We start from the raw sequence: 12,803 nt of genomic DNA, 5'->3' as shown, positions 1-12,803 counted from the left end.
ATTTTGTCATTTTAATGTAGAGAACTTGTTGACAACAAAAGTAAAACCACAGTGTGACATTGCTTTTTTTTTTTTCTTTTTTCTGAAACTACAAAAACATGCTATGTGTCCCAAATGCAATGCAAGAATTTATTTGCTTCATAATTTCTATAACTACATTCTGATGAACACCTAGCAGATGGCCTGCTTCTAGGTGAGAACCTAACATATCCTAGTTTATGTTTGCTGCATTCTGCTCGTCTGTAATTGCATATAATTTGAATATTCAGCACCATCTGTTTTAACCCCCGCTCTGTATATTTGACTGTCTCTCTGCCCCAATGATTGACTTTATAAACCAGATTCAAAAAACATTTGCTTAATCTAAACACGAATCATTTATGCATCAGTGTTGATGCTCATATTTAATGGCATATGGCAAAAACAGTGAAGTATTTTAGTGTTTTGTGGGACCAACTGCAAAAGAAAGTGAAAGGACATTTTTAAATTTTTAACTTGCTTAATTTAAAAACATGGACGATTACATGATTAAAAACAGTTTCTGTGATTAGTTCTCTTAATTCTGTCAGTTTTGTCTCCGTGGAGCAACATCTATCCAGTACCACAGGAGGTCACTGCTGAGCTACTCCTGAACAGCTGTGTCCTTTTTTGAGTGCATCTGTATACGGGAAGGATAAATTAAATATTGGATTTTGACCAGCCATTGTTGTTTTGGAAGCAAGTGTCCATTGACTGATGTCTGTCCAGACTGACAAACAGTTCAGGAGCCACACATGGACAGGATAGAAAAAGAAGTAAAGATATGAACATCCATTCTGTGCACATATTGGACATATACACCTATATGTACACATTTACAACAAATAACAAGTAATATGTTATATAGAGTGTTGTTTTTTTTGGTTTGTTTTTTTTTAGTAATCAGTCAAAATAGCATTCAATTGCACTAATTACACAAATACAGTAAATGGGGAAAAAACCCTAGTTAAAGAAAAACCTAATAAAAACAAGTGTTTACTGTAAGGTGCAGATTTAAAGCCTTCATGTTTTACTATCTAAGCTGTAAACACATTTCTGTCTCTGAATTTGTTTGGTGTCTGACTTACAGATCCCACCCAATGAATGCATATCACGATGTGTTTATTTGTTTGTTTGTTTGACAAATTGATGACAGATGTACTGAGGACTGAGTTTGTGCAATACAAATGTTTTCAATGATACAGACTCACACTTGGCTTCTTTTTTAAACAAATACAAATGCAATAAATCCATAAGGAGAAATGAAGGCAAACCCTGTATTGCATAACAGCTACATTTTGTTTCAATAGTTTCCAAACTGAGGTTATGAGCCGCATTGCTTGTTTCCCAGCCTCTTTGGCAGCTGTTACAATGCCTGCAACAGACATACATTTGTATAAACTGTGCATACGTTAATCCCAAACAGTGACATTTATGCACACTAAAAGAAATTTTATTTTTATTGATCATGCTTGGGATCTAGTTTTGAACTGACAAACTGCTTTGCTTATTCTTTTTTTTTAAATTCATATTTACTTTGGATGAGCAGAGTCTAAGGTGACTTGCTGAAATGCAGCGTACTTGGTTTGCTCAATTGATTCCAGCAAATGATTACCAGGACAGGAAAAAAACTTTTACAGGAATACTGCTTTTTAGTCACTGAATGACAAACAAAGCCAGACTACACAGGGGCATGAAACCACTGAAATACAGATTGCATTACTTTACAAAATTAACCTTTAAAATAAAAAAAAAAATAGACTGCTATCTGTCTGATTGTTATTTTTGCTTAATTGTTTTATGATTAATTGAGCTTATGTTGCAATATAAAATTGAATCATATGTATTGTGATATAAGGTCTTAAGGTTTTGATAAGGATCCAGCATGTCATTTAAGGTTTGTGTGTCCACACTTCCTCTTTTTTCTGTTCCCTGTGAGCCTATGATTATATTTGGAGGCTGGAACAGACTTGCGTAAACCATTGTGCAATCTCCTTTTGCCTGTAAAATCCACAGCTCTTTCTGTGTATAATAGTGTTTCAGTCTCCAGTTTCTGCTTCTGTTTGGCAGTTCAGGGTAATGAAGATACAATGTACATAATAACCCAAAGCTGTGTCCTATTTCTGTGGCTGCATAGTCTCACCTTTGTGAAAAGTGAAGGTAAGACCAAGTACTTAATGTAATTTGTATTATTCAATTTATTTATTTCACTTTGCTAGAAAAGTACTTATATTTATCTTTCTTTATTCCTATCTCACAGATTGTACACTTGCCAACTTTATAAATGGGAACCGGTATGATAGAAATTTTGACACATCTGGTCTGGAGTCCAGCTACCCTCCTGGAAAACAAGTACGAGTGGGCTGCAATGTTGGTTACACTGGCTTTTTCAGACTAGTCTGTCTCGAGGACGGAAAGTGGTCGTATAAAGGCACTAATTGTCAACGTAAGTCCATTTATTTTAACGTTTGGAAATGTATATTTATTCTGCCATCGTGTGTTAAAATTTAAAACATCTATTGTGTTGTGGTTTGAATAAGGGCACATTACCGCAGGCAAGCCATATTTTATTGTAATATTATTGTTGAGCTTATAAGATCCAGTATTCAATAAAATACAGTGTATTGTTGTTGGAAGAATCATTTGTCTTTTTACTATAGTTTGGGCCAGTGTACTTCACTGTGATATATTTACTAATATTCTCTGTCTTTCATATGTCATAAGGAAAGTCATGTGGTCATCCTGGCGATGCGCAGTTTGCAGATTTCGAGCTGGTGGGAGACGATTTTGTCTTTGGGTCACAAGTTGTATACACCTGTCACAAAGGGTATGAGAATATTTACAATAATGAAGTAATACTGTTCTTTCTTATATATCTTATATATTTTGGGGCTTTTTAGTATTATCATATAGTTTATCCTGCATAACATGGGATACAATTTCATTTTGGCTTTCCTTTATAAGACATTTCCATTATTCATTTTCTATGTTACACAGTTATCAAATGGTCAGTCGTAAAAACATCCTTCATTGCATGGAGAATGGCTGGGATGGTGTCATTCCTGTCTGTGAAGGTAAGAGCTGAAATAAGGGGTCTTCTTCACCCACAGTGGGAAATGTCACTCTGTGTTTATTTATTGCTGTTTATTTATTCTTTTTAATGTACAGCTGACCTGTATTTAGGTCGATTGGTTTTAAAGTTTTTCGCTCATCCAAATAATTTTCTTGATTCATGTTTTTCATTCCAGCCCAACACTGCCCAGTGATTACTGTGAACAATAATGTTCAGGTGATTGGGGACCCAGAGGAAGCAACCTATGGCAACGTGCTTCGATTCGGCTGCAGGTCCAGCAATGAAGCCCTAATTGGGTCACAAGAGATCTATTGCAATGAACGTGGACAATGGAGCGAAGAAGTTCCAACATGTGGAGGTACAACAGGCTGAAAGGAAGAAAAGAGAGGGAAAGGGGAAGACAGAAACATACATATATGCATAAAACACCATCAGCCATTATTAATCGAACACTAACCACTTACTGGCCCCCATCACCCTAACACCCAACAGAAATCGGTTAGAGATCACATAGTCAGAGGCTGCATCACACTGCAGCTTGTTGAGCTGAGACCATCAGCAGACCACCAGGGATTATGTGAAATGCCCCCTCTCTAAAAGTACAGGGGCATGTTTGACCCAAAAACCCAAAATGTCCAGTTTGCCTGCCCTCATGAAAGCTCAACCTGATCAAGTTCCAAAATATAGGTTAACAAATATAAAACATATTGTTTACTAAAAATTAAATTTAATTAGAGAAGGTGGAACTGAAATAAAACTGGTTCTAAACAACAATTAACCAAAATGTTTTGATTTTACTAACTACTTTGCTGTTGATCCAAAGTTTGCTCTTACTCTGTTTCACTCTAAAATGTTTCTAGTGGTACTTTTATTCATGGATTTTTGCTTTATCACCAGCTGCTTTCAAACAGGGGATGTTGCAAACTCAGAATCAGAATCTGGTTTGTTGCCAAGTAGGTTTTTCCACATACAAGGAATTTGTTTGGTGTCTCCTCATATGTTGGAAAACCATGGGCCACTCATTCACATCGGGTTAATCAGTGCTTACTGTTAATTCAGCTTTTCATGCACAGATGTCATGGTTTTGTGTTTCTCCTCAACAGAGGTCAGATGTTCACCACCTGTGATTGAAAATGGGTATGTGGTTGGAGATATCCAAGTGTACAAACAACATGAATTCCTGGAATATAAGTGCAATCGACACTATAAGCCCACTGAGGAGAGACTTCCAACATGCACAAAAATAGGTATAAGAGCAGAGTGGAGCCCCACTCCAGCATGTGAACGTAAGTATAAACTCTGTGATCCAAATTTATTGGTTACATCACCCTTACAGCTGAAAACTGGCACTGTATGGATTGATATCATTGTTGTCTTGTTACAAAAAACTAACTGGAAATATGTTTTGTTTCACAACAAATGCAGAAGTAACATGTAAACTGTCACTGCCGGCAACTGAAGGAACCAGTTATGACCCTCCTTACAGAAATGTGTTTTCACCTGGTGAAACATTAAGAGTAATTTGTGGAGAGAAGTACTGGATTTCTCGCCCTCAAGACACCTCAGCAGAAATTACATGCAGAAACAACGGAAAGTGGAGCTTAACACCAACCTGCAACAGTATGAAACTCCATGGGCTTTAGACAGACTGTGTCCACAGACACATCATCATCATTGAGATTGTTTCTGGTTCTTCATCAACATGTGATGATTGTTATCAATCTTATCTTGATTACTTGAGATAAACAAGTCTCTCTTATTCCAGAGCTTATATGCCTCAATCCACGAGACCGATATTTGAGAGACTGGGACACCTACTGGGGACAACAAATAACGTTGGGGGATACTGTAAGATATTCATGTAAGTCAGGCTTCAAAAGGACAGATGGTGTCACAAAGGCTACATGCACCAGAGAGGGATGGAAACCAGATCCATTTTGTCAAGGTACTGTGAGATTAACCTTGTGTAAATGTTATTACTGTTCATTTTCTATCCATATTCATGAAAGTGCTCAAGTCAGGATCAATGTTTTTTAATCTAACTCCTATTTTCCACCAAAAACAAAATCACATTCAGAAAGTCACAACATCAGGAACTATATTTGTCAAGCTTCAAATAACCAGAAATTCCTCAATGGCTGCTACAACTTTAAAGTTCTCACTCACACAATTAACAAGCTGATATTCTAAATGAATCTTTTTTTTTTTTTTAATGCTGCAGCACAAGCTAAAATCTACTTAACTCTACTGCAATGGTAAAATTTCAGAGACATATCTAAATAATCTAAATATCTGCATTTTTCAGCAATAACATGCCTCAGACATGATATCCAGAATGCAAACATTGTCAGAATTAAGGATGAATACCGCTTCGGTGAACAGGTCAATTATGTCTGCAAGGATGGTTATGAAGGAAGTTTTGCTCTAACCTGTAGGGAAGATGGTTGGGCAGGAAACTCATATTGTAGAGGTAAGGAAATGAAAAACTCATTATTTTTCTTTTTGCTTTGCTTTGTCCTATTTTGTCTTTTTCTATCTGTTTATTTCTGGTTTTACATGGATGCATTTAACATAGATTGTAATAAATGACCATGTTGAGCATAACTGTCAAACTTATTAACTCCAAGTCAGTGCCAGATACAGTAACCTGCTGTTCAGTCAATGAGAAAACAGTTAAAGTAAGCACAAAAAGGATGAAACAAACAACTGCTGTGACGATTATAGCTATATGAAAGTCCTCCCTCTGACCTGATGAAATCCCTACAGTGGTCTAAAGACAGCAGAATAGATATATGTTCACTCTTCAGCCTGTAATGTGGACAACATGCCTCACCACAGCCTTCGTGGATACTTTGAGTAGATCATGGATACAATCAAAAAAAATAAGCTTTGTGTTGCTTTAGTGCTTTCTTTGTGTCCATTTTGCAGAAGGTTTGTGAATAATTTCAAGACTAGTGTACATATAACGTGCAATGGAATTTAGAATCACAATTAGTGGCAGAGGAATTGTTTCAAATGGAGCTTTGAGATGAAATACATGCAGTCAGACAAGATCTGACTATTTACTATCTGAATCTCATTTAAAAACTCTTATATGAAAACAAAACACAGCTTCCACTTGCCAGTCATCAGTCTCCGTATTTCTCTTTTTCCAGAGGTAAGATGCGACAGAAAACATTACTCAAATGCAGAAATTATTGGAAGAGCTAAGTCATCATATAAGTACAATGAGCAGGTTGAGTATCTCTGCCAGAATGGTTATGAGGGACGTTTTTCTATCACCTGTGGACAAAATGGTTGGATCGGGTCTCCACAATGTAGAGGTAAGAAAATACAATACATAATACAGTTGAAAGGACTACACTGTTTTTTCCTTCCCTTTGTTAACTGTTATTGTTCACGCTTACCCCACAGTTAAAGATGTTTTTAACTTCCAAACACTGTAAAACAGTTTCACTTACTTCAGATTATTAGGAAATGAATCTCAATGAGTATAAACAACAGAGAATCTGTGATGTTGGAGCAAAACCTGGTTTTCTAAAGAATGGCATTGACAGTAAAATGTGTGGAGGTCTGATGTTTTTGAAAGCATCTGTTACCTGTTGCTGCAAGCATCTTTTATTTTATTATTCAACTCTTGCAGCATTTCAAACTGATTTATTCAGAAAATGATACTGGGACAAAAGGGCAATGCCTCATTTCCATCTTTACAATTGGTCTGCCTCACATTATACATTTTTAAAGGTTGCACAAGTTTATATTTTGAGGGGATTGGTAAATGTTCCATGTTAATGTGCTCATTCTGGAGCACTGCGGGATATGAGATGAGACAAGGCGAAGTACTTTACTTCCCTGAAGACATGAAATAGTTTCAAAATGTGATTTTATAGACACCTGAAAGGAAACTCCAATCCTGATATACTGTCTAATACACATATAACCAATATGCAGTGGCGTTTAGAATCACAATGAGTCACAGAGGAATTATTTAAAATGTACGTCCTGAGAGCTTTGAGTTGTGACACATGCAGTTACAGCTGTTACACCCTGAATAATGGCATCTGTATTTTCTTCTTTGCAATGAGGTGTAAAATGCAAGAATGTCTTCTTTGTAGAGAGGACACAGTTTAGAGGGTGGAGAGATCATTCTGGACAAAATGAGTCAGGATATTTCACACATACATATGAACCATTCCATATAACCAATACCTTTTATAATTTGGAACATTTTGCTTATTTAATGTTTTATATTTTATGTCTCTACTTTTTATTAGATGAAATATCTGAATATTTCAAGGAACTGAATCGGATCTAAAAGCTCTCATGTGGCCAGGGTTGTCTGCAGCGTAAACTATCAGAATCTGATTTTAAAAGTCTTATGTGAAAACAAAATGCAGCTCACACTTGCCAGTCACCAGTCTCTACTGTTTTTTGTTTTTTTCCAGAAGTAACATGTGAAGAAATACATTATCCAGATGCAGAAATTATTGGAAAAACTAAGTCATCATACAAGTTCAATGAGCAGGTTGAGTACGCCTGCAAGGAAGGTTATGATGGACGTTTTTCTATCACCTGTGGACAAAATGGTTGGACCGGGTCTCCACAATGTAGAGGTAAGAAAATACAATACATAATACAGTTGAAAGGACTAAACTGTTTTTTCCTTCCCTTTGTTAACTATTATTGTTCACGCTTACCCCACAGTTAAAGATGTTTTTAACTTCCAAACACTGTAAGACAGTTTCACTTACTTCAGATTATTAGGAAATGAATCTCAATGAGTATAAACAACAGAGAATCTGTGATGTTGGAGCAAAACCTGGTTTTCTAAAGAATGGCATTGACAGTAAAATGTGTGAGTTGTGAGTTGTGACACATGCAGTTACAGCTGATACACCCTGAATAATGGCATCTGTATTTTCTTCTTTGCAATGAGGTGTAAAATGCAAGAATGTCTTCTTTGTAAAGAGGACACAGTTTAGAGGGTGGAGAGATCATTCTGGACAAAGTTAGTCAGGATATTTCATACACACACACATATGAACCATTCCATATAACCAATACCTTTTATAATTTGGAACATTTTGCTTATTTTATGTTTTGTATTTTATGTATCTACTTTTTATTAGATAAAACACCATAATAATTTAAGGAACTGAACTATCTGAATCTGATTTTAAAAGTCTTATGTGAAAACAAAATGCAGCTCACACTTGCCAGTCACCAGTCGCTACTGTTTTTTATTTTCCAGAGGTAACATGCCCTCAAAAGCGTTACCAAAATGCAGAAACTATTGGAGGAGCTAAGTCATCATACAAGTACAATGAGCAGGTTGAGTACGTCTGCAAGGATGGTTTTGAGGGACGTTTTTCTATCACCTGTGGACAAAATGGTTGGATCGGGTCTCAAGAATGTAGAGGTAAGAAACTATAATACAAACACTGTTTTTCCTTCATTTTGTAATCTACTATTGTTCATGCCCAAACCTGCTGAGCTTAGTGGCTCTCAATCAATTTGAACATCATAAAACAGTTACAGTTACTTCAGATTATTAGGAAATTAATCTCAAAGAGTAAATACCTCAAATAATCTTTTCAAGGAATAGCAGTGACACAGGAAAAGGTGTGGTTACCTGTTTTTTTTTTTCCAACCAGTTTTCTTGAGGATGCATCTTATCATTTTATTATTCTACTCTTGCATCATTTCAAACTTATTTCTTTATTAAGTGATACTGGGGGTAACAGGTCAGTGCCTCATTGGCAAAAGTGGCCTTGCATTTTATATTTTTAAAGGTTGCACAAGTTTATATTTTGAGAGGATTGGTAAATGTTCCACGTTAATGTGCTCATTCTGGAGCACTGCGGGATATGAGATGAGACAAGACGAGACAGGAGTCATCCACTGGGGACCATGAAAGTCTGTGCAAAATTTTGTGTGCATCCGTAAAGTGGGTGCAAACTTTGACCTGCTGGTGGCACTATAACAAAAATCAAGGATTCACCAAAGTTATTAGGATTTATCTTCTGAGCACCACAATAAAATATTTCCGTCTGCAGCAAAGTGGTGAATCAACACACTGACACTGTCGTCCCTCGAGCCTTAGCATTAGCATGGCTAAGAATGTGTTGTTCCATCATTTGAACGATGCTCTTCTGTCTTTAATCTCTACAGTATGTCGAAAACCCATACTTCCACATGGATTTGTAGTTGGTCCGTACAATGACACACTGTACTACACCTGTGAAGGAGGTTATAAGCTTGAGACCACAGGCTGGTGGAGTGGAGCCAAATGTGGAGACCCAGCGATTGAGTTTGTGCGATGCATCGGTAATGAATATTTAATGCCTTACAGGTTTACTTATAACCAGCATCAAGCAAATTGACCACGGAGGCTTGTCAATGTAGAATATCAGCATTTTAATTTAGAAGGTGAAACAAAGTTTTAATTTAACCATTTGTTTGCTGCCTAATGTTCTTGAACTCACTGTATCCAATCAGTATCCCTCTCTCTCTGCTGCTTGTATCGCGATATTGGCCTGAACGTAGGACGATCCTGACTAGACAGACGGTCTAATCACCTGACTCATCACTGAAGCCTTTTCTCTCATATAAGTTAAACATGAAATACAACAATACATAAAACCCACATTTGTGTAACAACAGTCTCTGTCGAAGACCATGCTGCATTGGTATTCTCCCCATTCAACAAGAATATCTGATGTTGTTGACACATTGTCTTATATATAATATAAGACAACCCTCACTCTTTCAAACCTAATTTCCTGAAGAAGAAATCTTCTTATATTCCAGCCAGTACAGTATTTTTGCAATGCCGTTATAAAAACAAGGATATAAATAATCACCATTTCTTGAAAGAGAGCTCAGTCCCACCCACTAACACAAACAGACTGTACACTGGCAGCCAATGCACCTTGTACCATTCCTCGTACTAAGCGAAATGTGATATCATCCCAGCCACAGCACATTTTGGAACAGGCCACATGATTGAATGATATGTTGTTGGTTTTTTTGTTTTGTTTTTGTGATAAAGTGGCATTGCGGATGCAGGATATTTTTGAATGCAGACATTTTGTTTATATTGCTAAAATTATTTTTGTAACAATATTCAGACCTAATTGTTTTTTATTGTGTCACCTGTAGAGGAAAGCAGCTGTGGAAAACTTCCTGTGATTCCTAACATGAAAGTGACATCTGGACGTGATGATTATGAGAAAGGTGCTAGTGTCCAGATAATTTGTGAGGAAGGATACACCGCTCAGATTGAGACCTTAACGTGTCTTGAGGGGAAATGGAATTATGATGCAGAATCACTCAAAGACATCTGTGCCCGTGAGTCGGTCCTATTCTATCAGATTAAGGCATTTATGAAGAGATTGCAGGGTATAACCAAACACACTGAAAATGTTTTCATCCCTTTCAGCTAACGTCAGACCATGCGGTCTTCCACCTAAAGTTGAAAATGCTATTGTTGAGACTTCACCTCAGAAGGAATACGCATCTGGCTCTGATGTAACTTACAGGTGCCGTGATCATTATACAATTAAGGGAGACGCCACGATTACATGCAACAATGGAAGTTGGGGGGAGGTTACCACTGCGTGTACACGTACGTATACCCAAAAGCATTTCAAACTCACTCAACATACTACTCACGAAGAGATCACTCTGTACTGTAGTACAACTACACTGTATAAAAAATGGACAACAAAATCCCCAGTCTCTGGTCTGTGTAAAAATGCATTTTAATGCATTCTAAAAGAAGAAGTACGATCTCAACATAATAATAATGAGCAAGGAAAAAGTGTCCCAATTATTTCCGTGCATACGAGTCATCCTCAGTCTCATCCTATCAGATGAAGGCATTTATAAAGAGATTACAGGGTATAACCTAACACCGAAGATGTTTTCATCTCTTTCAACAGCTGACAATCCCTGTGGGCCCCCACCTGATGTTGAAAATGCTGATATTGTGACCTCAGCTCAGAAGGAATACTCATCTGGCTCTGAAGTAACTTACAGTTGCCGTGATAATTATACAGGGAGGGGACAGGCCACAATTACATGCACCAATGGAAGATGGAGTGGGAGAAGAGAGTTTTCATGTAGCCACGCAGGTACGTATACCCAAAAGCATTTCAAAGTTACTCACAGAAAGCCTTAAGAAGACTCCTGTTTTAAACCTGAGTTTCAAGATTCTGAATGCCATTATAAATGTAAAGGGAGAAAAAAGGAATTATAATTTGAGGGTTCAGAGCCATTTGAGCATAGATCTGTTCCATGTTATACTGTCTCAACAGCAGTTTAGTGGCATTAAGAAATGTGCTGGGTTTTGTATAGCATGTTTTGAATATGCTATACAAAACACAGTACTGACTCCAACGATTATCTTTTAAAACGTCTACCAGAGCAAATTTACCTGAATTGAATTAATTCACATTACATCGGGTAATAAGATATTGGGTATCAGTGAAATAATGCCTTGGGAAACTGGAAAATTCTATAATCTAATGTGCTATTGTTATTATTATTGTCACTGGCCAGTTAGAGAACCAGAATAACACATGAATATGATGAATAGGCAGAACTTTTTTTTTATTATTTCACTTCTAGATTACACTTTACACTTTACTAGGTACTGAGAATTTTTTTCATGTCTATCTGAATACCATACAGAAAAACAATATGTAGGTTGAGAGAGTTATTTTTCACTCACCAGACTGGCCAAGAGAGAGATCAATCTCTTCATGGCAAAAAAAACAATGGTCTGTGTAAAATTGCATTTCAAAAGCCAAAGCCAGAGCTAATTCAGCTTCAGCTTTGGGACAATTTCAAAACAGCTCTCATGTGTAGTGTAATGTAAAATCATTTCACATATTAAATGAGACACTGGATTACTGTTGGCATGTCACAAAGAGATTGCAAATTAAACTTACTGCTATTCAGATGCTTTGTCTGTAGGAACATTTGGATGATTACTTTCGAAGTTTTTAAATTACATCTTGTTGCAAATTACCCGGGAATAAGCATGGTATGGAATTTTCTTTAAATCAAAAATATCCTATTTAACATAATGTAATATTGTATATACCAATATAAAAGACCCAGTGTGTGATTGACAGAGGAAATGGGACACTTTGACTTAATCTAAAAAAGAGTGCTTACGTCATTGTGACACTTAAAATACACTATACAATATACAATATACAATATACAAAAGTAACAAAACATGAAAATATAAAACATGTATCATACAAGACAAAGACACATGTCTTTTATATTTGTCATCTCAGAGTAAATCAAAATACCTTAAACGTTTAACTGCAAAAACTATACAGGTTAGATAGAGCTGGATGCATGATTTTCACCCACTGTATGTTGCAATGTGATACTGAACACAGAAATCTTCTCCCACAGCTGCCACTCAGGGATGGTGATGCTGATTTTCATCAAGGCCCAAAGAAGTCTCAGTAAAAAAAAAAAAAAAAAAAAAAAAAAAAAAACTCTTCTATGTGTATTTGCTTTGGTTGTTCGGTCGGAACACACATTATTCATACCTACATACATGATCCGCTATAACTAGGCTGTACTGAATGACTGAATCTAACAATCATTTGTGTGATAAGTGGTCTGATATTATAAAGCTTTGGCATACTGAATAAAAGAGGAGAACATAATGAAAAAACTTTACTTG

The 12,803-nt window shown here is 36.5% G+C and overlaps 1 protein-coding gene across 28 annotated transcripts in view; it reads left to right on the top strand.

Moving 5' to 3' along the window:
* The first annotated feature begins 1,968 nt into the window (after nucleotides 1-1,968).
* The window catches only part of cfh (complement factor H), an 81,598-nt gene continuing 70,763 nt past the window's right edge, over nucleotides 1,969-12,803 (top strand). For 7 of the 28 annotated variants that reach the window (XM_071486290.1, XM_071486289.1, XM_071486288.1 and 4 more), the window contains exons 1-12: nucleotides 2,009-2,178; nucleotides 2,279-2,464; nucleotides 2,743-2,845; nucleotides 3,016-3,092; nucleotides 3,267-3,449; nucleotides 4,195-4,377; nucleotides 4,517-4,711; nucleotides 4,857-5,036; nucleotides 5,397-5,561; nucleotides 6,247-6,414; nucleotides 7,537-7,704; nucleotides 8,343-8,510. In XM_071486290.1, coding sequence (XP_071342391.1) covers nucleotides 2,109-2,178; nucleotides 2,279-2,464; nucleotides 2,743-2,845; nucleotides 3,016-3,092; nucleotides 3,267-3,449; nucleotides 4,195-4,377; nucleotides 4,517-4,711; nucleotides 4,857-5,036; nucleotides 5,397-5,561; nucleotides 6,247-6,414; nucleotides 7,537-7,704; nucleotides 8,343-8,510 — 1,846 coding nt within the window. In that variant the 5' untranslated portion in view covers nucleotides 2,009-2,108. Of the gene's footprint in view, nucleotides 2,179-2,278; nucleotides 2,465-2,742; nucleotides 2,846-3,015; nucleotides 3,093-3,266; nucleotides 3,450-4,194; nucleotides 4,378-4,516; nucleotides 4,712-4,856; nucleotides 5,037-5,396; nucleotides 5,562-6,246; nucleotides 6,415-7,536; nucleotides 7,705-8,342; nucleotides 8,511-9,262; nucleotides 9,419-10,252; nucleotides 10,442-10,532; nucleotides 10,719-11,034; nucleotides 11,227-12,803 lie in introns of all 28 variants that reach the window. The other 21 variants (XM_071486285.1, XM_071486301.1, XM_071486296.1 and 18 more) reach the window with 8 other exon arrangements.

Source organism: Trachinotus anak, unplaced genomic scaffold, assembly GCF_046630095.1.
Source record: "Trachinotus anak isolate AG129_WGS33_773 ecotype Australia unplaced genomic scaffold, CSIRO_AGI_Tana_v1 ptg000010l, whole genome shotgun sequence".
Lineage (NCBI taxonomy): Eukaryota > Metazoa > Chordata > Actinopteri > Carangiformes > Carangidae > Trachinotus > Trachinotus anak.
The sequence above is the reverse complement of the archived record's forward strand: the minus strand, read 5'-3'. Positions and strand labels throughout refer to the sequence as shown.